At 48.7% G+C, this 25,682-nt stretch overlaps 1 protein-coding gene across 2 annotated transcripts in view; it reads left to right on the top strand.

Annotated features, from left to right (window-relative positions):
- ULK4 (unc-51 like kinase 4) overlaps positions 1–25,682 on the top strand; it is a 311,597-nt gene that overhangs the window by 122,239 nt on the left and 163,676 nt on the right. For both annotated transcript variants that reach the window (XM_045857407.1, XM_045857405.1), the window contains exons 30-31: positions 2,425–2,517; positions 14,930–14,978. In XM_045857407.1, the coding sequence (XP_045713363.1) occupies positions 2,425–2,517; positions 14,930–14,978 (142 nt within the window). The remainder of the gene's footprint in view (positions 1–2,424; positions 2,518–14,929; positions 14,979–25,682) is intronic.

The raw sequence follows: 25,682 nt of genomic DNA on the forward strand, positions 1-25,682 counted from the left end.
ATTTATGATTTTGTTATGAGCAATGTGGTATTGTGTCTTTTATCATACGTGGGCAAATGTTTTAACTGCTATAATTTAAAAGTGTTTTATAAGAAGACGTTCTAAATTGTGGTACTTCCCACCTCCTTAAACACGGCACTGCACAGTTTACCGTCCTCCTGACTCACTACCCGCACTGTGAACATGACGGTGTGTGATGGGCCCTCTGGTCCCGTTGCGGTAAGAGCAGCTTCTTCCTCTACGCTAAGCACTCCCCAGACCACTCTCTGTTTGGGATTTGTGGGTTTGCTTTCTTTTGTTTTTCCTGTGCTTTCAAGTCCCACTTGTAAGTCTCAGGTTGCCTTTCTGTAACAGCCCCTCCCCTCCCTTTTCTCGGCTCCTTTTTAACGGCTGTGGGCTTAGAGACGGCATGATTCAGCTTGTTATAGAGTGATTTCCAGAATGAGAGTAAATAGGCCCTGAGTAAGAACCTGGAGCCCTGTTCTCTGTGTGAACAGTATCTGCTTCATGTCGTGGATTTTTAAATACACTTTTTGGATTTTCTGGGGATAGTTAGCTCCCTCTTTAGTTGTTGGTTGTTCCAAGTAGTTAAGTCATAAAGCTGATTGGTTGGTTTTTTTCATCTGCCTGTCTGTCCATCTACCCATTCGTCCATCTGTCCACCTACCTATTTACACATCTATCCATCCATCCATCCATCTGTCCATCCATCCATCCACCCATCCACCCATCCATCCACCCATTCACCCATCCTACCATCCATCCTTCCATTCACCCATCCATCCGCCCATCCATTCATCCATCCATCCATCTACTCATCCATCCATCCAACCACCCACCCACCTACCCACCCATCCATCCATCCAACCACCCACCCACCCATCCATCCACCCATCCTGCCATCCATCCTTCCATCCACCCATCCATCCATCCATCCAACTACCCACCCACCAATCCATCTACCCATCCATCCATCCAACCACCCACCCACCCATCCATCTACCCATCCATCCATCCAATCAAGCATCAGCATGGTGCTCTGTACTGGATAGCTTAACCTAATAGGTCGACACAGTATGTAAACCAGCCTCTGCCTAGCAAACAGCATGGGAGTGCAGTCTGAACTTTTTTTGTGGGAACTTTTGAAAAAGACCTTTTGAGTTTTATTTTCTCTGGTAATAACTTTCATTTCAGATTTTTAAGTTTCAACTAGAAGAATGCTGTGGGGAAGAGTTAACATGACAGGCCCGAGACCGCTATCCTTCAAAAGGCCTGCTTGCAAGGACGGCCCATGGCTGGCACAGGAGAACCTGGCCCTTGGAGGGCTCTCGTGTGACCTTGACCTGCAGAGGGCAGTTGACAGAGCCTGGACTGTTGGTGTAGACTATGTGTTTGCACTGGATGCCCGCTTTCCATCAGGGAGCCTCAGGCTTTGATACTTGGCAGACAGTGAACACCTTGGTCGCTTGAGACTCTGACGGGCTTCCGTGGGCAGAAACCTCACTGCATGTGTCGCGTTTTTGTGGCTGGGGGGAGAGAGCTCTGGGCCACCCTCGTGGGAGAGGGGGAGCCCGAGCGGCTCTGTGCCCAGAGTCCTCCAGGCCCGCCTGCGCCTTCTCCCTTCTGATTCATCCGGGTCTTTGCTGTGTTGCTCTGCAGTCACCCCCTCCTCTCTGTGGCTTCACTTTCCACACTTGCAGTTGCCTGTGGTCAACCACGGTCTAGAAATGCTAAAAGAAAAATTCCAGGAATACACAGTTCATAGGTTTTAAGTTGCGTGCCATTCTGGTAGCATGATGAAATCTTGCACTGTCTGCTGGGATGTGAATCACCCTTGTCCGGTGTATCCACTCTGTCATGCTGTCGGCCTGTGAGTCTCTTAGCAGCTATCTGGGTTTTCAGATTCACCGTCCCTGGGTCACAGGGCTGGTGTTCAAGGCACCCTTATTTTACGGATAATGGCCCCAAAGTGCAAGAGTAGTGATGCTGGCAATTGGACATGCCAAAGAGAAGCTGTAAACCGTATTTATCTATGTACAGAAAAAATTGTATATGTGGGGTTCAGTACTATTTGTGGTTTCAGGCATCCAAGGGGGGGCCTGGGGGGTTCCTGGAATGTGTCCGTTTTGGATGGGGGGACACTGAGCTAAATCTTCACTGTGACTATGACCATATGTGAGTCTCTGAGTCCTCTAGCAAACCTCTGAATGTGAGGGTGGTCTTGGGGACCCCTGGCCTCAATGCCTAACGGTAAGATTTCCTACGGTTTGTGCAGCTCAATACTCATTGCTTTATATAGATCGTCTCATTGACTTTTCCCAAGAATCCCGGGAGGTCGTTCGCTGCCCTCTCCGGCGCTGCAAGTGCACATCCTGTGGCTCGCACGTTCCTCTGAGGCTTTTTCCAATCACTCTGCCGTTGCAGGTACGAGCCCATCCTCACGGAGCCTGACCCGGTGCCGGCGTACGCCCTGAAGCTGCTGGTGGCCATGACCGAGCACAGCCCCGCCTGCACCAGGTACGCGCACTCCACGTTTCCCTTCCTTGTTGCTCACCTAGGAGATGAATTTTATATGTTCTGAAAATGTTAAAGATGATGGGATTCTGAAAGTGTGGCTGTTGAGTTACCCAGGTGGTCATTTTTCATGTTTTATGGTTCGTTGTAATATCTGTCGTTCGTGCTGTTTTGGATCTCGTCTTATTTTTATCCCTTCCTGGAGTTTGCATCCTGTGGAATTTTTGATGCTTTAAAATGGCAAATTCTTGAAAGAGAGAAAACTAACACATATCCTTTTCAAATGTCAATTGCCGCCTCACTGTATTGAATCTTTTATTAAACCTATGGTATTTATAGATGATCACTTTAAAAGGATATGTCTCACCCATCCTGATTTTGGAAAGGGCCTAAGACGGTAGCTTATTAACCTGTGTCATTTTCCCCGGTGACTTGGTAGCAGTGGTTTGCAGGCAAGATGAGGTATAGCTCGGGAGTAGAATTCCTCTAGTGTTATGAGCAAATAGATTTCTTTTTTTTAAAAAATGTATTATTTATTTATTTATTTATTTATTTTTGGAGAGGGGAGGTGGGGGAGAAACAGAGGGAAAGAGGCATCAGTGTGTAGTTGCCTTTCACATGCCCTCCCACTGGAGCCCTGGCTGGCAACCCAGGCATGTGCCCTGGCTGGGAATTGAACTGGTGACCCTTTGGTTCACAGGCTGGCACTCAATCCACTGAGCCACACCAGCCAGGGTTCAAATCAATTTCTAGTAATGTAAAAATAACCATGCACCATTTGTTATAAGTTTAACTTATTTATTGGATTCTTCAGCATTATGTTCTTTGAAGGATACTCATCTTAATTTAGCATTAAGAGTTTAGAGTACTAAGTAATAACTATTGGAACATTAAAGCATGCTATGGCAAGTGAAATATTTATTATTTTACTGTGTTTATTCTTATTTTATGGGATTCGTAGTGGATAAAGAAGCCTTCAGGAGCTCAGTCATAGAACGATGGAGAATATATTGTTCCTCTTAAATAAGGAATAAGAGCCTGATCAAATAAATCTCCATTGTACCTGACAGGGATTTTCTTAAAAGGCACTATGGCCCTGTGAATCTGGCTTATTATTGGGTTGATAGCAGAAAGGGAAACTGTTTGCTACATCAGCTCAAGTTTACTGTGAGGAGGAGTGCATTAACCTCTCCTCCCCTCCCCCGCCCGAGCTCTGCCCTTTTCTCGTGCCTTCATTTTGCAGCAAGTCGAGCTGCACCATTGCTGGCAGAGCGAGCAGCATCCCTGTAGTTCGTTTCTGTTAAGAGGTAATCAATTTCAGCAAATCTTCCTCAGCAAACAAATTAAATTTTAACTTGAGTTCTTCTGGAGCAACATTTAGCTCTTTTCCTGAATTGCAAAAAAAAAAAGAAAGTTTATCTCTTACCTAAGAATTATCATTTTACTTTGCTTGGAGATATTAGAGCTCAAGTACCATTGTCATTACTTTACTGCAAGAGGTCCAGCCCGGGCTATCCAAGTGTGAATTGAAGGTCGAGATTTCGCACGTCCTGAGCATTCAAACAGTGTGTATTACAGCCAGCAACACCATCAGCTCGTGACATCCCGACTGTAGAAATAACAAACAGAGTCTCTTGGTATGATCAGAGTACCTCCTCAAGTCTGGAAGAATCAATCCCTTCCTACTGTTTGGCAAGCGTTAGCATCCCAGTTCTCTTGCCGCGCCTGCAACTTTCTTCTGGGGATTTACCGGGGTCATTGACCATTTTAGAATTAGCGAAGTACGCGTGCTGCCAACTTTTGCTGCTGCTCATCTGCTCTGAATAACTCATGCGCTGTCCGTGAACGTCTTCCCCTGCCCGCCCCTGTCAGTCGGCTCGGGGACGTGCGAAGCCCCACAGAACGGAACGTGACACGCGGCCCGAAGCACAGGCGCCCGGTCTCACGTCTCAGCACGAATTCCTCTTCCGTATCCAGTCTTGGGATTTGCGGCGGCGGCAGTTACTGGTTGGGATACATTACAGTGTCTGCTGCCCAGACAGGGCCGTGGTCCTGTAATTAAAGAGCACGGGAGCTGCCAGACTAAACAGGGGTCTGAGTTTCCAGTGCTCCGTGACTTCCTAGGCACGCTTTCATTGCCGCCTCCAACATGTGTCGCCACTTAGCCATCTCCGCCGTAGTGAAGTCGCAGGAAAGAAGCCCAGACGTGGTTCCTCAGGGAGGTCAAGGCCTCTGAGGCTCCCTGTGCCCTTCTTCCTGCGGGGGGGCGGGGGGCACAAACACAGCCTAGCCCAGCTGCTTGCAAAGCGCACCGACTCCGTTTCCGTGTCTTGAAATTCTAAAGGAAGACAGGCCCAAAGGGAAAGTGGGCAAAGGAATGAAAAGTCCATTTCGAACAATAAACATGAAAGAGAGTGGCCTTTGGTAGTGATCAAAGGAAGTTCCATTAAAATAATAAAAAGATCAAACTGGTAGAGTTAATATTTTTACATTAAATGTATCAGGGTAACGTTGGCTAACAGCATTGCATGCGTGCATTTCAGGTGCGCAGCTTCGTAGGACAACACCTGCCCACTTGGGCGGGTGCCGTGCTGCCCGCAGTCTCTTCCCTGTCCGTCACCGCAGGGTCTGTTTTTTCCACAGCACGGTCGAGAGTCCAGGGAGACGTGCACGTTCATAAGTTAGTGCGTCTCTGGTGGCGAGCGGACTGCCAGTATGCATTAAACTCGAAATGCTCTTTGACTCCACTTCTATGACTGTATCGGAAGAAGAACACAGTAAAAGATGTGCACCATATTTATATACAAGGATGTTCATTAAAACAATATTTAAAAACAATAATAGTAAAGACAGCTAGTCTCCGTCTTCAAAGAGCACGTCTTAGAGACCAGTTGGGCCGGCCGCCTCAGGTGCCCAGGCTCGCTTCCTCCCCGGCATCGCTGAGTGTAGTGGGCGGAGACACGCATCTGTGTTCCCGGAGCACAGAGCTGGGACAGTTGAGGGAGGTTTTGAACGCATCGGAAGTGACCCCTCAACCACAACGTGCGTTTGCTTTCTAGAGTGCTAACAAAAAGTGGCACCTAAGGATTCCCTCCAGAGGACTGGTTACAGACTCGGTCGGATAGGAAACTAAGTAGGTGCGAGGATTCACTTTGAATGAATAATCAGTGATGCGGGAAAGGTGTTTAATAAACCCCAATATATGTATTAGGATATACATATCTCGTTCTCCTACCCCGTATCCTGATACAGTATCTCTGACAGGCTCTTAAATTAGGCGGATTCCAGTTCTCGTCCCAGACGCGTTGCTGGCTTTGGAGGGGACGCTGAGCATTTGCCTCCCCAGGCTAAGCTTCGGTGTCTTTCTCTGTAAAATGGACTTGACCTCGTCAGGTTGTTAGACGTTAAGCGAGGCATGGCTGTCCAAATGACACGGAGCACATGCACGAGAAATGGTAGCTATATGTTGTAAAGATGAGATCGACCTATGTCCTGTGTGAGTAGAAAAAAGACAAGTAAATAATGCATCAAAACTTATAAATGATTTTCTTATAGTGCTGGGATTGTATTTCCTTTGAAATGTTCTTCCACTTTCAGGATATACCACTCAATAAAATATATTGTATGCTTCTGTATGTTCACACTGCATAAATAATTTTATATAAGTATCCACATAAAGTTAGGATGATTTTTAATGATTTCTGTAATCAGGAGAGACCCCCCCACTTGTGAAGCACCGCCCCCCCCCACACACACACACAGCCTGGTGGTCCTCCCTGGACGTTAACACTGGTGGCAGTCCGTAACCCAGCTGCAGTTTTCATGGTCGGCAAGGCGGCTCTGGGGCCAGTGGTTTTGAGTGGCTCATCACTCCCTGTTCTTGTCTGTGAGCACCGTGGCACCATGGACGGGTCCTAGAGATGGCTCCTGGAGTGAGCTGGGGGATGCTAACGTCACTCAGTGTGATGAGAGTATACTTTACAGGGGTTGGGACTGAACCTCTGACCTGAACATTAAGGAGGGTGAGCAGGGGGTGAAGCTGTTCGTCTTGACCCTCTTTTCTTTCACCCCCATCGATGCTCTGGCTTCCTACACCTCACGGACACTGAGACCCCCAGGTGGTCTTCTTCCTGCTAGCCCTTTCAATGGGGGCATGCCTCAGGGTCCTGCTCTCGCCTGTCCGTCACTCTTCTTTCCAGACATAACTCGTGTTCCCGCCTCCCCTAGCCTTTCCTCCCTGTGCGCTGTCTCACAGCGGCTTGGAGCTGTCGGGGTCACGGACTCCGAAGTCCATCAGCTGCGCTGCCTTGGATAACACTTGACGTTCGTTTTCTTCTCTGTGGAATAAGGTGAACCGTATCTAACTCATGAGGGTTTTTTCTTTGTCTTTTTTTGTCAGGACCCAGTGAGTTAGCGCAGGCCCAGCACGGAGTCACTGCGTGGTCCGTGTTTACTGCTGTGTGGTTGCTGGGCACACGCTGTGGCCTCTGTTCGGCCCCTCGGAGAGACGAGGCCATCTCTGTTCTTCCCTCGGTGTCCTCTGTAGGCATCCACGCCGGCACTTCCACCGCCTGGGGTGTTCTTAACGCAGCCCCGGGCGCGGCACACAATGAAGGTGCTCGGTCAACGTTTATTAGATGGATGGGGGAGAAAAGAGAGGGTCTTAGCCGGATGTCAAGGAGATGCCACAGCAAAAATATCTCGTGTTTCACTGAGTAACAGGACAAAAAGGGACCGTAGAAAATGGGCAGCTCAGGACTTTCAGGCCCCTCGTGGCATCGGGAGGCAGGAGGGGACGGAGACGTCTTATGGGTGAGCTGCGCCCACTGTAGCAGATCCTCAAGTCCGGCCGTCCCGTCTCGCCCCTTTACTTCTGTGACGGAGGTGTCCCTTGGCCTTGTTCCATTCAGCATGTGTGTTATCACATGCCCAGACTGGGTGTCTGTTGAGGCGTAATAGGTAGGAAAGCGTTTTGCAAATTGGTAATGTAAATGCAATTTCTTTCATTGCCATCTCAAATCTCCTTTCTATTGGAAAACACTTGCTTTTCACTTAAGCATGGTTTCTCTTACCGAAACTCGTGTCTTTTGCATGCTGTGTTAGGCAGTGGGAGATTTTTGTATATCGGAGGTGCATTTTGAATGGCCTCATTTTCTCACTTAATTCTGAGACCTCAGCAGATGAAGCAGTCAGCTTTATAACTTGGATTTAGTTAATTTTTAAAAAAAATTTAATTAATTTATTTTTGGACACAGGGGAAGGGAGGGAGAAAGAGAGGGAGAGAAACATCAGTGTGTGGTTGCCTCTAGCCCACCCCCCACTGGGAACCTGGCCTGCAACCCAGGCACGTCCCCCGACTCGGAATCGAACCAGCGACCCTTTAGTTCGCAGGTTGGCACTCAATCTACTGAGCCACACCAGCTAAGGCAGATTTAGTTATTTGTATATTGTTTGTGTTTTTTGCCTCCTGGGGTCTAAACTTCAGGGAAGAAGTCTAACGCTGGTGCATCAGGATTCTATGGATCTTTGCAGAATGACCAGATCTAAAAATTCTCTGTGCTAAAGCTGCTAAAATCTCAATGCTGCCCTTCTCCTTTTTGTGTGAAAAATAATTTTTTATCTGTGTACTTTTTACTAAGAAAACTTCTGCGATTCTGCGCAAGAGAATTAGCAAACACTGTAGGCGAGGGCAAACATTTCAAAGAGAAACATTACAAATATTATTGCTTTCACGGTAGACATAGTGTCGTGCTATAGCTAAACATTATGAAACCATTTCTTTCTGAGGCTGATTCACTGAACCAATAATTTGAAATTCAGCTGATGTGAGAGATTTTTTATTTAAAGATGACTGCTGGTCTGCTGGACTGGCAAATTATGTAAGTCGTAAGAGATGAAAAAGCTTTGTTTTTAATCCAGTGCTCATTTATGAACAAATGCAAACTCTAAATCTCCTACCAGCCTTGTTGGAAATTCTTTTTTTTTTTTCCTTAAAGTCCAGCATCTCTGTTTGGATTTCTACCCAAGTTAGCCAGAAGCAGACTGTGAATTATTTTTTAAAAAGGAGGCATGGAGGAGATAGAATTGGAATGGAGGGCAAGCTTAGGCTTGTGGGGGATAAAATTCCAAGGTGGCCTTTAAGAGTCCCAGCCCCTGGCATGTGCACGCCTTCCCCCAGGCACTTAGGTAAACAGTAATTTAGCGTTTCTGTGAAGGGTTATTGGAGGCTTGGTCGAGGTCTCAACCCAGCTGACCTGAAAATACAGGGTCAGAGGCTGCGGGCCGAGTAATCCTCTGAGCCATTCACAGTCGTCTGGAAGGTGGAGACTGGGCAGGCCACGAGGCCTGAAGCTAGAGAAGGATTCTTGCAGGTCTGCCTTTGCTGGCTTTGGAGAGGGAGGGGTCCACGAGACAGGGCGTGTGAGCAGCCTGCAGGACCTGAGAGGGACCCCAGCTGACAGCCAGCATGGACCTGGGGGCCTCGCTCCCACTGCTGCAGGGAACCGCATTCTGTCAACATCAAGAACGAGGTTGAAAACGTCTTTCTTTCACCTGCAGCCTCCAGGTGAGAACTTGGCCCAGCCACACCTTCCCTCCGATGGCTGACCCTCTGAGCCCAGGGCCCGGCCTGGCCAGGCCAGACTTCTGCCCTCAGGACGTTGAATGGGTGAAGGGCTGTTGTTGCTCTAAGCCACCGAGTTTGTGGGCGTTTGCTGGTCAGCAACAGAAAATGAAGATGAGGTGCCAGCTGGGACTCCGTGGAGGGCTGTCGTGGCCTACGAACTGGTCTCTGTAGTTCTCGACTGCTGTCACTCAACCTGTCTGTCAGGAAGACACAGCTGTTAAAATGTCAGTGTGCGGCCGACCAGCACCGGCAGATCGAGTCTGTTTGCCAGGAGGGCTGCCCAGGTCTCCCTCCCAGCCACTTCCCTTCCGCCTCCCCATCGGGAGGTGACTCTCCATCTCCTCCACCTGAGTCTGGGTGGCCTTCATGACGAGCTTGTGACCATTTAGAATGCAGTGGGAGTGATCTTTTTTGTTCCAAGGCGTGGTCAGGAGAGGCCCCGCAGCTCCCGCCTTGTTCTCCGGGAGCTCTCCCCCAGCCGCGCCACGGGGAGAGGACGGAGAGGACAGCAGCAGGTGGCCAGCCCCCGGGCTCACTGAGCCTTCCTGGAGTCGTCCCGGCCCAGGTGCCGGACAGTCTTGGGGCAGTTCCTTGCTCTTTCTTTGTCCTTCATGACGGAACACTCTGTAAGTGTGCCAGGTAGCTGTTTTGTGAGAGCCCCTGAATCTGGGGTTATCTGGTGTTTTCTCGCGCTTAGATGGAGGTTCTGCGGTTTTGGCGCGAGCACCCCGAACATGGTGCTGCGCCCTCCCCAGTGCGTCTGGTCGGGCTGCACGTGACGTCCATGCCTCCTGTTCCGGGGCTGAGGGCCATGTTCTCGGTGAGGTGGCGACTGCCAGTGTCTCCACGGGAAGTGTCTGTGGCAGGGGCACTTTGCGACTGTGCCTGTGTTCTGCATTTTCACCATATCTTGGTGGGGTCAGGCCATTACATGGCCACAATTTTTTTTTTTTATCATTTAGAGGCAAAAGACAGAAACTTAATCTTTCAAATTTCTGCCGTTGTCTTGTCACAGACCCGCGACAGTTTGCAGGCTGGCTCTGGACTGCGGACCGTCCTTTGTGAAGCCAGGCTCCGGCCTCTCCCCTCCCCCCAGTTTGTTTCCCCATTTCGGTGAGACTGGGGTCTGAATAACAAACTCAGCGGTGTCTCCAGAGGCTCCCTGTGACCTTTAGGTGAAAAGCCAACTTCTTAGCATGACATTCAGGGTGGCGTCATGTGGCTTCTTCATCTTTCCCATCGACCCCCACTACTTACCTTCCCCATACCTGCACACCAGCCTCCTCACACACCTCGCTGCCATCCCCACGGTCTTTCAAGGCTCCTGAACACTTCTCGTTAGCAGTCTGAGCTGGTGAGGTTTTCTCCATGTTTATTCCCTTACGTACTGTGCATCCTTCTCTGAAGGAGGTTAATTTTGTTTTATATTTACTTATCTGTTACATCACTCAACTCTGAGTTGGACGGCGTGGATTTGGAACGTATAAGATCAGTTCATGGCAAGGGCTCAGTAGTGTTAATCGTCAGTTCACTTCTAAGCAAGTTTCTTGGGTCAGAAGTCTCCCGGTCCTAGGGAAGGTCTGCAAAGAGGAGGTGATTGCTGTGAAGCAGACACTGTGGGTAGAGAGGTCCTTTGGAGAGGAGGCGTCTCCTCTATCGATTGGGTCAGCTGCAGAGCAGGGGAGGGGTCTGGACCTCTGCTGCTCGCTTGCTTCAGGGGCAGATAGGCAAGCAAAGTCCAGGCAATTCAGCCCCACGACGGACCTGGGCCCTCTCTGGACTTCGGGGACCACTTTCTTTGTCTTGGCCTCAGTGAGCTGCGACATCCTTTGTCTTCCTGTCCCTGCACCTCCCCCTGGCTCTGTCCTCTGAATAGAGGAAATAGGGTGGGGGTGGGGAGGGGAGGGACACTTTAGTTCCCTTAGCTCTTGTTCTTGGTTCATCCTCAAAGACTCTTAGGTTTTAAAGGAATGTTTTGAAAATGTTGACAATGGCTCGAAATTCAGCCCAATGCACTTCCGTAGCTCTTGGAGCAGAGGCAGCGTCATCTCCTTGTTCTCGCTCTTCCCACCTGAGTTGCGTCTGGTCATTTACACCTACATACTGCCAGCCTTGCTTTAGAGTGAGCCTTAGCGATCAAGCACCAAATAAAATTTTTAAAAACATTTCCCAACACCAGGGCGGCATTTACTGTAGGCATGCGAGGGAGTCAGAATGCCAAATAACGTGTCCTCAAGATTTTCATAACTTCATCTGACATTTTCTAGCAGAAACAGCACCTCCTCTGTTAATAACACGAACCACAAATACGCAAAATCCCAGTGAATCTTCCAAAACAAAACCTGTGAGGAAAATCCTGTAAGCACACGCCATTTATCACTAAAGTTTACTGTTAAGAAGAAAAATAACACCTCCTTGCCCCTGCAAACAAAACAAAACAAAAAACAAAAACATGGTTGAGTAGTCCCGGGAATTACGTTTGAGAAGAGCCATAGATTTCAGTTCACGCATCTGGAATCGCAAGCAGCGTGAGCGGATGGCCGACTAAAGGAAGAAAAGTATTGTAGTTAATATCTCCACAGTCCTCTGACGATTAGGAATCCTTTCAAAGAGATCTCTATTTAGTTTGCTTTTGGGTAAAGCAAAATTCAGACAAACCTCTTTGCTTCCCGTCCTCCAGGCTGCCCACGAACCACAGACATTTCACTCCTTTGAAAGTTAGGAAATGATGGGCTCCTGTACAGTAACACGATCCTGGTGATTCAGGCTTGGGGGGGCTGACCGCAGCAGAGCCCTGAAACGAGGTAGCTGCCTGTGCCGTGGTTTTCCGCGGTCTGCTCGGATGGTTGGAGACTCGCTGTCTGAATAATCCCTTTAGAACCGGTGCCCTCAGCTTCCTTCCTTCCCTGGGCGAGCCTGGTCCTCGTCCGTGGGTCTGCAGAGGCCTGAGCACTGGGTGCCCTCCGGAGCGCCCGTGGAGGCAGAGGAAGAGAGCACAGGGTGCTCTGGACCCAGTGCAGGGCCCGCTCTGGGCATCGGAGACCCGAGCCCCTGATGGGGCCTGTGCTGGCGGGAGAGGAGGGGCTTCAAGTGAGGAGACTGAGTGTTTAAAATCAAGTGTTATGAACGCAGCGAAGACAAACGAACGCTGTTTCCATAGGAGTCCACAGTGTATGGATTTCAGATGTTTCATCTGGAACTCACGGTGGAAGAAAAAGTGGTTTTTGTGTCACCACCCATACAGTGCACATACAGGGGTGGGGCACGAGTAGGTTTACAGTCGTGAGTGCGCAAAACACAGTTTGTTCTTGTGTCATTATTTCTTAATTATTGCATTATTTCCCGTACCAACGACTGTAGTAAACCCACGTGTGCCCCACTCTGTATGCGCACCTTACGGCCGAAACAAAACCGTCACCGAACAGTGCCGTGTGTGACGCCCTCGAGGGTCCTCTGCTCCATTATTCCCGATGAAGAAAATGCTAGTCCGTGTCCGGGAAGCCCTCTCCCCGCCGGCTTCCTCCAGCCTGGGTGGACGCTGGCTCACACAGTTGCCGGCGTCTGCAGCCGCTCCTGTTCCGTGCTTGCTTGCTTGGGAGTTCTTCTGGAATTACATTCGGGGTTAGTCCACAAATCACAGGGAATGTCATAGGAATATTTTTTTTAATGAAAAGTAATTTTATTTGGCTTGGGTTCCCTTTTTATTTACCGGGCGTGGCTCTAAACGGTGTTCGGCCAATCAAAGAGCAAACGTGGTGTGGTCGATGGTTTTCCAAAGACTGAGTGTTAGGACGCGGTGACAAGAGACCCCAGGGGTCGTTCAGGGCGGCTCGCCTGCCCTGCGGAGGCTGGGAGAAGCAGGGGCTGGGACGTTCCAGAGTGAACGCGGGTGGGTCACGGAGTCCCGTGTTCCTGAGAGAGTGTCCTGTGGAGCCCTGGCATGACAAGGCTGCTGTTGGGGTGGGCGCTTGGGTGTGATGTTGGGGTGACTGTGGTGGAGGCACCAGGAACCCGTAGGTGCCACTGGGGGAGGAGTGGTGTCTGTGACCCTGTGACTCGTGGCTGTGCCTGAGCTTGGCTGTTGCAGCCCGGGCCTGATAAGGGTAGATGCTGGGTCTGGCACAAATAACGCCCTTTTTTAATGCAGTAGCAATCTATACCAAATCTCTCATTACAGAGTCATAAGCGTGTCATTCTGTAACATAACAATATCACACACCAGCGCACCATGTGCCATTTTCGGCGAAATGTTCAGATTGCTGTCCATCTCGTGCGAGACATTCACGCCCCCTACCGCCCACACGCGGGGGCGTCCCTTCTGCCGGACCCTGTGTGGTAAGCATTCACAGAGCGCAGTTTAGGAAGAGAGGTGGCGAAACCCAGGAAGCTGAGGAGCACTGGGCCTGCACTGGCCTGAGCTCCAGCTCGGTCTTGAGTCCGTGCTTTTCCCGTCCCGCCCAGCCGTCGCACGAGAAGCTCCCCGTGCAGATCTGAGCCTGCGGCTGCTCAGGGAAGGGAGAGTGCAAATGAATTTGATACTCATAACCTCTTCCCTCTCGTACACTGAAACTACAGAAATGGTCACGCTGGGTTCGCTCGATACTGCAGCGGGGCCTTCCAAGCGCTTCGGTCTCTGGGAACTGTCTGCCTCTCACTCACCCTTAACTCACGTGGGTAAACACTGCAGTCTTTGGGGGGGGCTAGTCTCATAGGCCTTTCCTGTGTTAAAAGATAAATCAACGTATTATCAGAGACAAACGAGTTCGAGGGAGGCCAGGTGATAAATTCTCTTCGCATCCGCCTGGCGCGTCCAGTGAACCAGACAAACTGCAGGGACCTACAGGGAGCGTGACATGCCTGAGTGCTGCGGTTGATCCTACCAAGTGAATTCCAATAAAATGAAGGAATCCGATTTTTTTTTTAAACCAAAGCAGGATCAGCCAATTACAGATTGTGGGTCTAATGTGGCCTGCTGCCCACTTTTGTAAATAAAATTACACTGGAACACAACCATGCCTATGGATGCGTTACCAAGGCTGCCTTTCCGTGGCAGTGGCGGAGTTCCGTTGTTGCTATAGAGACCGCGAGGCCCGCAAAGCTTCATCTATTTATAGCTGACCCTTCATGGAAAAAGTTTACTGGTCCTTGGACTAAAGGCCTATTGAGAAATGAAGTATTGGTTTAAAAAAAAATTTAAAAACTGACACTTCTGAATCAAAGCTATTTCCTCTTCAACTGTGTGGAAATAATCTAGTAGATGATCATTTTTAACTTGGTTTAATGAGTGAAGTGCCGGGAGCCTGTCGGGTGATTGCTGTCTACACTTTTCTGAAGTTCAAGATGACGTGAAAGGCACTGCGCGGTGAGTCCGTGCCGAGGCAGCGTCTGCCGAGGTGTGTGTGGAAGGTCGCAGTGCGGCGTGCCCGTCAGCCACCTGTGCCGGGACGCCGGGTGCCCAGATTTCAGCTGCAGCCGCCTGTTTTGATAGTCTTCATAATAATTGTGAATTTTAATACAATTTACATTTATAAATACCATTCTGAGTTTTGCTTGCTGCAGATGAAGAAGGCTAAGCTCGTAGACATTTGCAAAGAGGCTTTGCATTTCTCGTGCTTAATAGCGCTGAATAGTTGAGTGTGTTAAAACTGAGTACGTATTGAATCACAGGACTTCTCGGTCACAGAATTTGGGCCATCGCAAAAGACCATATAAACTGCAGTGCTTCCCAGCGGGAGCCGCAGTTCAAGTACAAGCTACCTAATGTGTGGTCATCTTTCTATCTCTCAACAGACTTGTGGAAGAAAGCAAACTGATCCCAGTCATTTTTGAAGTCATTCTGGTAAGGAAATAAGCATCCGAGATTAAAAACATTTTTTTAAATGTTTTGACCATGTTGCGTGGTTGGGCGCCAACCCTAACCCCGCCCAGACGGCTTCTGTGTGTCCTTCGTGACCTTACTTGACCTTCCTGGGCCTCAGTTTCCTTGTCTGAGCTCTGCCCGGCTCCGAAATCCTGCAGGGACCCTGCTTAATGACCTGCCTGCTTTACACGGGTCCTTTGCATTTTACTTTGATTGACTTAAACCCTATGTTGTGTAATACAGGGAGAACACTTCTTCCGATGCTGGTTTGTGGAGGACGGGAGGAGTAATGAACTTGCTGATGTTCACAGCGAAGCCCTGTGACTTCCGAGTCGCTGGGCCAGATCGCCAGGTTTACAGGCAGAAAGTTGTCTGCTTCAGAATGGAGAACAGCTTAGCGCCCCTACACCATCAGTCATAGAATGCAACTTACCTGGGAACCATCTGATTAAAAAAACCTCTGTTATCTCTGGGTTTTTATGTGTGTGTAGGGAATAAAATAGGATGCAGAGTTGACTTTTCTCACTTCTGATAAATCCCTACTTACGATCAATACAGATTGGAAAATCAGGCTGAAAATTGAGTTGGTGCTTATAGCACGGGAGGGCCCTTAACCAAAGAACTGCCCTTTGTATATGGAGGGGTTGTCCCCTTTACCAAAAACTGCCCCTCCTTAGCTGCCTGACAGCACAAGGGGCACAGCAGGGGACAGGTCGGCCTAACCTACCTTGGTCGTGGATGCAGCGACAACTGGGGTGGTCTGAGAGCCCTTCACACGGAAAACCGGCTCCTAGACTCACCCCAAGGCATTATCATACGCGTTGCTGGTATGTTGATAGCAGCTCTGTGGTGAGAACATCAGTTTTCTTAGCCCCGGATCACCCTTGCCCCTCCGGATGGGCTGCTTGAAGTTGCTGAGTTGTTTGAACCGGGGTTGGGGAGAAACAGTAGGAGCGGGTTTGAGCCTAGATTGCAATTGTTTCAAACAGTAGAAGGCTCGAACCAGTGTGCCGCACACCTGAAACTCATGCGAAATAATACCGAATGTAAACTGTGATTGAAAAAAAACTCAAACTTCAAAACAAAACAAGTGGTAAAAGAGGACTTTAGAGGCAGTGCTAGGAGGAGGAGGGGGTGAAGAAACACGCAGATGGAGATCTTTGTAACGAGGATTTAAAAGCTTTTCCAGGTGGTCTGCGTGTCTCCCCACCGTCAGCTGGACATGCATTACTTGCTAATTTGTAGTGGAGTTGGATTCGTTTCGGGAAACAACAGGTAGAGTAAGCTGCTGGCTTTGGCCACGTGGTTGGGCACGGGGCGGGAGCCCGTGACTCAGCCACGTCTGACTCGCATTTGGAAAGAGACGGGTGCTGCAGCCCGAGAGAGACTGTGTGCCCACAGTGGGCCTTCCGGGCGGGCGGGTGGGACCATCGCTCGCTGTGACAGGAGGGCCTCTAACCTGGCAAGACCAAGACAGCTTCTTCGGTGACAGAAAAAACTTCTTATCTTTTGGTGATCATCTCAAGGTCCCCAGTCTGCATGTAGAAGTTTCTTCGTGTAGGTCACAAACCCCTGCATGCTTGCTTAATCTTTGTGTATAACCTAGGAAGGCTTTGTGTTCTACGGACCTCAGCAGGTGTGTAGCTGATTGATGCCGTGACTTAAACCCTGTCATCGTACTGTGGCCGTTGTAGGGAGTGGGTAGACAATGACATCCTTCCAGGTCAGGATTTCTTTTTTTTTTTTAAAGGTTTTATGGGGTTGGCCAAAAAGTTCATTTGTTTTTTTTTTTCTGTAAGATGGCTCTAAGAGTGCTTAGTTGTCTTTAACTTCATTTGAAAGAGTTCTGTTAGATTGCATTGTGACAGCTGTCACATCAGCGTGCATTTAAAAAAACTATCAAAATGGGTGATTTTTTGTGTAGCCATTTTAACACTGGAGATGGAAGAAAAGACATAGCAGTTTTGGCATAGTATGCTTTATTATTTCAAGAAAAGTAAAAATGCAACCAAAATCTATAAAAGACTTGTGCGGTGTATGGAGAAGGTGCTGTGACTGTTTGAACTCGTCAGAAGTGGTTTGCGACGTTTCGTGCTGGAGATTTCTCACGGGACAGTGCTCCATGGTCAGGTGGAGTAGTTGAAGTTGATAGCGATCAAATCTTAAGACATTGAGAACAGTCAGTGTTCTACCACACAGGAGATAGCCGATATACTCAAACTGTCTGAATCAATGAAGTTGTTGGTGAAAATGAAAAACGTGTCCTTTATTTTATGGAAAAGACCATATAGACTTTTGGGCCAACTCAACATTTATTTATATTTTTAGAGACATGGGACATGGAAAGGGAGGGGGAACGAAAGGGAGAGAAATAGTCAATGTGAGAGAGAAACGTCGACGGGTTGCCTCTCGCACGCACCTTGACCAGGGACACCAACGTGCAACCCAGGCCTGTGCCCTGACTGGGAATCGAACCAGGGACCTTGCGCTTTGTGGGGTGACACCCAACCTACTGAGCCCCGTGACCCTGCAGGCGGGTGTGGGATGACGCTCTTCCTGTAACGGGAACAGCTCTGTACTCAGGTGTCTTGTAGGACAGCGTTTTAACAGAGGTCCTGCTGCTAAAAAAGTAAAAGGGGGAAAAAAAATGGTTGGAAATTACTGCTTTTTGGGACAGGACTTTGATGTTCTTAAAGATCATCATTAAGTCCCTATTCTGCTTTTGTCTTCCTTGAGTTGAATAATCTCAGCTGTTTTCCTCCATATAAATACATTTTCTGATCAATGAAATATCTTTGTAGCACTTATCCTGTGAACTCTTGACCTTGTCGTTTCTAAATCTTGTCAGTGATTTATGGATAAGATAGTATTTGATTGGTTCTAGGATACGCAGGGGTTTTTTTTTTTTCAGATTTTTACATTTCTGACACTGGGATGTATTTTCCGAATCAGTGGCTCTTTACAGTTGCTTTCAGCCGGGTGTCCTGGTTGCCGTTACCTTAACAACCAATTTATTTTGCTTTTACTTTTCTTTTTATAAGTGCCCGACAGTGATATGTTAGAAGGATGTATGTCTGAATTAGACTAAAACAGATCTTTCAATAAAAAGAGAATGGAAATTCTAGGTAATAAGAAAGCATGTCGCAGTGTAACTGGCAGCATTTTTCTCAGTGCTGGAGCAAGTAAGGGCATCTTAGAATAGTTGGATTCCTCCTTTCAAGGAAACACAATATATTCTCCAGTTCCATTTGTTCCTGAGTTCCAGGGCATTTGTGAGGTCTAGAATACAGGTAGCAGCTTTTAGCGATGATTGACCAGAAGGAGACACAATGAGAAGACCGTTGCCGCCCTGCATGCTCATCTACTGCAGGTGCCTTCTGGACACCCGTTAAAAAAGCAGAACAGCACTGGCCCGTTCTGCTGGTGGTCCACTGTGACCTTGATTGCTTTTTATTTGCTCTCAGCCCATCACTCTTTTCCAGCTTCTTTTTGAAGTACTTCAAGCCTGATGACAGGCTTGATAACTTCTTTCCTTGAGTTCCCCACGTGCCGCGCTCTTACTGGCAGTGCGTCCTCTCCTGCGTGGCTCTCACTGAGAAAGCAGGCCTTTCTCTCCTGATGGGCTGTCAGCCAGCCCATCTGCAGCCAGAACCTGCAGGCCTGGGGGCGAGTGAAATCAACCAGAGCAGAATTTCTGAATCTGATGTCCTGTTTGCACAAAATAGCCATGTAGAAATCTTCAGAATAAAGATTTCTGGGGTTACATACTAGAATCAAGAGCTCCGAGTATGGGTTGCACTGCTTAAACACGTAACCAATTGAAAGTGGTTTTATTATTATTAAAAAAAAGGACTCACTCTCCAATTATAACTGCTAGCTCAGGGAACATAGTGCATCCTCCCGTCTGGGCACCTCCTATCTGCCCCCTGGGCCTGCACTGCAGGGAGAGAGGCAGGTGTGTGCACGTAATTGGTCAGGAGCAACGTGGGAGCTTCCTGGAGGGAGGGGGAAGACACTGTGGATCCCAGGGGAGGGGTGACCGGCTGCTCAATGTGGGGGGAGGAGTCTCACAGAAGTAACCTGTCAACATGGCCTTGAGGGAGCTGTCAGGAGGGGGGCGTCCAGCTTGGGGCGTGGAGCGTTCTGAGCTGTGTGTGCCTGGGCCAGAGACCATGGAGACGTGTGGGGAGTGAGGCCGCTGGGGACCAGATCCCGCGGGGCTTCACGTTGTGGTCGTTTCATATTTGTTTGGCTTGGCAAGTAATTTATGCTCCCTAAAACCAGACAGTAACCTCTACTTAAAAAAAAAAAAAGCATTGCAGAGCGGTATGCTGCCTGGGCTATAGGCAGTGAGGAGGCAGGCTGCTGGGCCACAGGGCTGGCACAGGGAGAGTACCAGGCTTGGGGGCATTGGGCTATTTATATGGAAACATGAAACAGGCTGAAAGCTGATTTCTGGGCGTTTCCTGCAGGTCTCCATCAGTGAGGTTTTTGAGATCAGCCAAAAGGGCTATGGGGAAGGAGGCATGAAAGACAGAGACAGTCTCTGAGGTCCCAGCCCGGGGCCCAGGAGCGCTAACACCATATTCAGAACAGAGCAGGCAGAGTGGTTTATATCCTGTGCGCCAGCCACAGCGTCCCTGCTCTCAGCAGGCGCTTCAAGCCGTGGGAGGGCCGGGAGCTGATGGCTTACAAACAGGGGCTGTCACAGCAGCTGGGCGCTGCTTCCCGGGCAGGGCGCCCCTGGGCCAGAGCACCCCCTTCATGTGGGCCACAGCCGCGGCTGTGTCGGGCCGGGAGTGGAGGCCCAGGCAGCCCGCAGTAGGTTATGCTGATCAGATCCCTTCGCAGTCCTCAGAGGCTCTGGCTAATAAACCTTGGCTCCTGAAGGAGCGGGCCATTGGGCGTTAGCAGGATGGAGGGCATCTCCCCCCCCCCCCCGACCGTTCACTGCTCTCTAAAGAGTAAGAGTTGCATTTCAACGTGTTCTAAGTATGAGTTTGGATGGATCCGCCTTTGCATTCTGCTACAACTGTTACACCTCTCTTCATTTTATTTCAGTGGTTGATGTTTTGGCCTGCTTCAGTAAATCATGTTAACGCCATGTACTAGAGGCAAACTGTTTTTTCATTGGGGAAGGAGAAATCTTTATTCATGGCAGGTTTTCCAATACGTGCCCAAATATCGCTGTCATGATATTTTATGTGTCTGTTCCAAAACAAACAATTAGAGAGCAATTTCAGTGGCAAATGTTAACAATAAAAATGAGATTAGCAGCACACTAGTTTGACGATTATATTGTCTTAACAGTTCTCGAAGACAGCAGCTGAAGCAAGCTTTAGTCAACCCTTCACGGCAACCGTGTTAGAAGAGAGGCTCTTTACAGGCCCTTGGAGCCCAAAGGGTTTAATCACTGAGACGCCGACGCCGTACAGACTGGCGGGCATGTCGCACTGGAGGAGTGTTTTCAATCCACCCAGGCTTCTGAAATTGCTTTGCTCCATTCTCATTGCGACGCCTCTCGTGTGAATTGGTTCTTCGGGTATGTTAAAATGACAAGTTCCTTACAAGTTGATGAATCTGCACGCTTGTATCCAATGTGCCTTTAATAAGGTTCTGCTGTGCACATAGGTATGAATTTTCTAAACTGGAAAACAAGATTTGATTAACATTTCAAAACGCTTGACTTGGGAAGATACTTTCAACGTCGTAGAAGGAGTACTTACCGGACGCGGGAGATAGATTTGATTCTTTGGCCTTCCTAGGCACCCGTTCGGGGCTGTTGTAGATTGCAGAATGGAGCTGCGTGTGCAGTTCCCGTTGTGTACAAAGGGGGCCTTATGTAGGCCAGCATACTGCCATTTCAGTGTGCACGTTGAGGGGTTTTCTTGGGGGGGCGTGGGTGGGTGGGAATCTGTTTGCACGGATCTGTTCTCGGTCATTCGTGCCATAAATTTGTATTTGAAAGTAACTCCCTAGGGCTTCGGTGCAATCTACAGCTGCTGGATTGAATGAGGTTGCCCGTACAACAACTGAACAAACGATTTTACTGGGATTAGTACCGTGTCACTAATACGACTAATACCAGGTTAGCCGAATGAGTGGGCTGAAGCTACCTGAAATAAACATGCCTGTAAACTTGGGTTAAAGCGGGAACTGTTTTCTGCATCATCGGTCCAGTTGGTCTGAGAGAAGTGGACTCGGCGAAGAGATGAAAACCACGCGCCGTGCCCACGGACAGAACGCTGAAGCCCAGCTGAGGCTGGGTGTCACCCGCGGGGCAGGCGCTGGGCGTGGGCGACGTGGGGCTTCTCCCAGGCCGGCAGCATCCTGCGTTTTGTTGCCGTCGTCTTCGTCGTTCTTGTTTCCGGTTCCGCTCCACGTCTTGGGCTTCGCCCGGACGCAAAAGTGTCCCCCCTTCCTTCTCTCTAAGGGGACAGTCTGGTTGAAAGGCATCAGCGTAGATGATGTGCTTCCCAGGAGTGTAAGCCTGTGTATGTTTTGCTTTGTCTTTACTCCCGACTGTGGACGGAGGCTCGTGGAGAGGGGTGGAAGTGGGGCACGGACAACGACGCGACTACAGACAAGTGAAGAGCAGACGTGGCCCAGGCAGGTGGAGTGAGGGCGGCGCGAGAGGAGCCAAACCACGGGACAAAACCTTGAAGAAGCGAAGTTAGCACGAGACCGAAGGGAAAAGCCGGTGTTTTTGTTCCAATCCATGTAAGAAGAGAGTCAGGTAGCTGCTTAATTTTCTCATATGGATTGTGCGCTCACATGACCATCTTTGGGATATATTGGGCTAAGGGCAATATTATTAGAATGAATTTCATCTTATTTTTAAGTTTTCTTTCTGACTGCATCGCTCAGAACACTCACACCGTGTGGTGCGCGCTACATGTCTGTTGGGTGGCGCCGCAGTGGGTGATCTCCTAAGTTCTACACCCTCGGTCACTCTGGGAGTCCTTCCCGAGGGGGGAAGCCACGCTGGGTGCAGCCCCGAGCTCCCCTCCCCAGCACCTCGCCATCGCCTTTGTGCCTTGCAGCCTGTGTTGGTTTGCCAGTGAGCTAGTGAGCTAGTGAGGGCGGCCAGGCATGGCTGTTCCACGGAGCCCTGCCTCCCAGCCTGCAGTCCCTGACGGTGGTTTGGAAGGAGAGGCAGTAGGAAGGGCCAGTGTTCATCACTGTCACCCACAAAAGGGGCTTTGGTTGTAGCTCCCCTGAATTTCGACCATGGCTGGTGACACCCCTTGAGTTTCTTTCCGTTTCTGACTCTGCGCTATCTGGTGGTGCCTGGTTACTGGCCACCATTAGGTTAAAAAATAAAATGCCTACTGTGTGTATCAGGCATTGCCTAGTCTCACTATAGAACCCTGCATGTTTGGAGCCCTTTGAAAAAAGGAACAAAGTAACAGGGCTCTTCCTAAATACAGAGAATGGCTGGAAGAGTGAAACCAGGGTGAAACCAGAGATCACTGATTCTCGGTGTGTATCCACCGAACGTTACTTTTTCTCGCACAGCTTCAGTAATGCAGGGTCCCATAAAGTTCATTTAGGAGGAAAGCAATGGAGAATACCCACTTTTTAAGGGAGTGGAAATATCAACAAAGAGTTACTAGTTTCAATTACATCAAGCAGCAAACATCTAAAGCCTGTGCTTTTGATGTTCTCTTGCGTGTTTTCGTGAATGAGCACCAAAATGCCGAATTTATGTGCTTACCCAGAGCCGCAAAGGATTTTCCAGTGGAGCCGGGAAATCTGATGCACTAAAGCAGTTTACAGATTTATGAGGAAAAAAAGAGCTTTTTAAATAGCTCTAGCCAGTGAAATTGGATTTTGGATTTATTAGAGGCACCACGTTGGAGAAAGACTGTGAGGAGAAGCCAGTGGAGGCGAGTTATTGCATAGGATTTTTAGGCTTATTTTTTCTGTTAACAAGAACAATACATACTTGTAAAGATTTCAGACAGTGTAGAAATGTCTAAGTTAGAATGTCAAGGCCTTCCATAATGCCACAGCGTACAGCTTAATACATATTCTCATTGTTTTTCACATGTATCTCTTTAAAAAAAAATGGGACCATGCTAAGTATTCTACTTTGTATCTGTCTTCCCAATGCCCATAGGAGTGATGTATATGTGCATATGTATTATTTATTCTACTTAATGGCCATGTACTATTGTATCTAATTAGCATAATTTATTTAGCCAACGCCCTCTGAAGGACATTTCAAGTTTTCACCTTAATTTTCTGCTAACCTGAGCAACTCTGAATAGACTATCTTTACATATTTATGTGAGTTTGTATAGGGTAAATATTTGAAGTTAAATTGTTCCACCAAAATATATGCATCTTTTGCATTTTAATATTCCTCTCCAAAACGGTAATATAAAATTTCCCCAACAGCTGTATGTAACAACGCCAGCAGCTCCGCCACACTCATAACTGGGTATTATTGTTCTTTTAAATGGATGGTTGTTTATATTTTGTGCTGTTTGCTTTTTAATATCAGAGTCACATTTATCAATTTGTCTTGCTTATAGCTTCTGTGTTTTCCAGCGTGCTTAGGGAAGGACTTCTCCTCAACAAGGTTCTAAAATATTAATCCATCTTCTGTGCTGCACATTTACGATTTCATGATTAAATCTCTTAAATCTTTGCTCCAAAATAGCTCTGTCGTTAGGACTGAGGACAAAGCCAGCTTCTCCCTTCCCTACGCCTCCCCGTCGCCACCAGGGACTCGTTCCGACGGTGCGCGGTCACCGTGGGCACTCGACACACCATTGTCGCCAGACATGCACTCTGTCGCCGCGTATTGTTTATTGTCTGTGTTGACATACGACACGCTGCAGGTATTTGTTATGTATAACTTGGTGAATTTTTACATTTGCGTGTTCAATACAGGTAATGAACGTGTCCATCACCACTCCCCCCACATTGCTCCGGTCGGTCGTGTTATCTGCAATCCTCCCCTCTCTTCCCCACACTAGTCCCAGGCCACACTGTTCATTTGCTTTCAGTCGCTGTGGTTAGTTTGCACTTTCTAGAATGTTATATAAATGAATAGAAAAGTATGGATTTTTTTTTCTTTCTCTAATGTGCCCCCGGCTGCTTTGATCGAGCATGTTTATTTTCTTCTAGGGAGAAAGCATTATGTCTGATGCAGCTTTCTTTCATTTGTGTTAGTGAGGCATATTTCTTTCATCCTTTAACTTTTAACCTATCCAGACCTTTCTATTTAAGGTTATTTTCTTTTTTTAAAAGATTTTATTTATTTATTTGTTTATTTATTTTTAGGCAGGGGAGGGGAAGGAGAGAGAGAGAGAAACATCAATGTGTGGTTGTCTCTCACACACCCCCTACTGGGGACCTGGCCCACAACCCGGGCATGTGCCCTGACTGAGAATCGAACTGGTGACCCTTTGGTTTGGAGGTCAGCGCTCAACCCGCTAAGCCACACCAGCCAGGGATGAAGTTGTTTTCTGGAAAACAGATGTAGTTGGATTTTGCTTTTTCCAGCCTGACAATTTTAGTCTTCTATTTGAGGTGTTTAGAACATTTTCATTAAATGTAATTATTAATATTAGTATCTTTAAGTTTACCAATTTACTACTAGTTTTCTATTGGACCTTCTATTCTTTCTCTTAGTTCTGTCTTCCCAGGTGTCTTGGATCAACTGAGTGTTTCTTTCCCAGGGATTGGTGCAGGGTTTACAGCATATGCATCTTTAACTCGCCCCGTGTGGGCAATTACCTTGTGTAATGGTCCGCTCTAAAGATGCCTGTAGCCAGAGCAGCCAAGATATCTTATTGGACATAAAATATCTCACACCACACGATATATTGAAACAATTACGCACACACAGTGAGAAGCAGGGGATAAGGGAAATGAACACATTGAAAGTAGGGTTCAAGCAGGGCGGAGTGCACACCACCTGAATTCTGGGGAACACAGTGTTTGCTGTCCCCTCCCCCCCCACCCCCCACCGTTGCACCAGCCTTCCTCACACCTGAACTTTGAGAAAGAGGGCTCACCGGCAGGAAGTGTCACGGCCTCAGGTCAACGCCGCAAGTTTACTGTGTCAGAGGGCGGGGAGCTGTGCCCTCGGCCCTCCCTGGCTGCGGTTTGACAGCGCACTCACTGAGCACCCATGGGGTTTATCGGTGTTTCTTAAGAACGCTTGGGGCCGAAACAGATGTCACCAGCGAGTGGCTTAATTGAAAGTTCCCGCACACCGACCGTTTGGCGCTTCCTGTCCTAGCGTGTAGCCCGGGACTGGGTGTGTGGTGAACATTTGGGGTCCGGACGTCTCCTGCGTGTTTCACGACTCACGACTGCTGTGTGCTTCCTGCTCCCCGCTCCCGCTGTGGTTCCCCTTTATCACACACACGAGCCCCTGCCGCCAGTCCGTGCCGTGCGTGTGGGCTTCCTACGCCCCATTCCTCTTCCTCTCTGTCAGACCACCTCCCGTCTCGTGTAAGACCCTTGCTTCTGTCTTTAGTAACTCCCATCACATACATCCTCAGCTTGAACTCCAGACAGACCCTACAGGGTCTGAGGGTGGCTGCCTCTCCCTCGGGGTGGGGGGGGCGTGGGGGCACCCTGCACCACCCGCCTCCCTGCCGCTGCTCTACCGTATGGACTGCTCAGCTCACCGAATTGGCTCTGCCTAGGGCTACTGGTCTC

This window comes from Phyllostomus hastatus, unplaced genomic scaffold (assembly GCF_019186645.2).
Source record: "Phyllostomus hastatus isolate PE091 unplaced genomic scaffold, TTU_PhHast_1.1 phas_scaffold_129, whole genome shotgun sequence".
In the NCBI taxonomy this organism is placed as follows: Eukaryota; Metazoa; Chordata; class Mammalia; order Chiroptera; family Phyllostomidae; genus Phyllostomus; species Phyllostomus hastatus.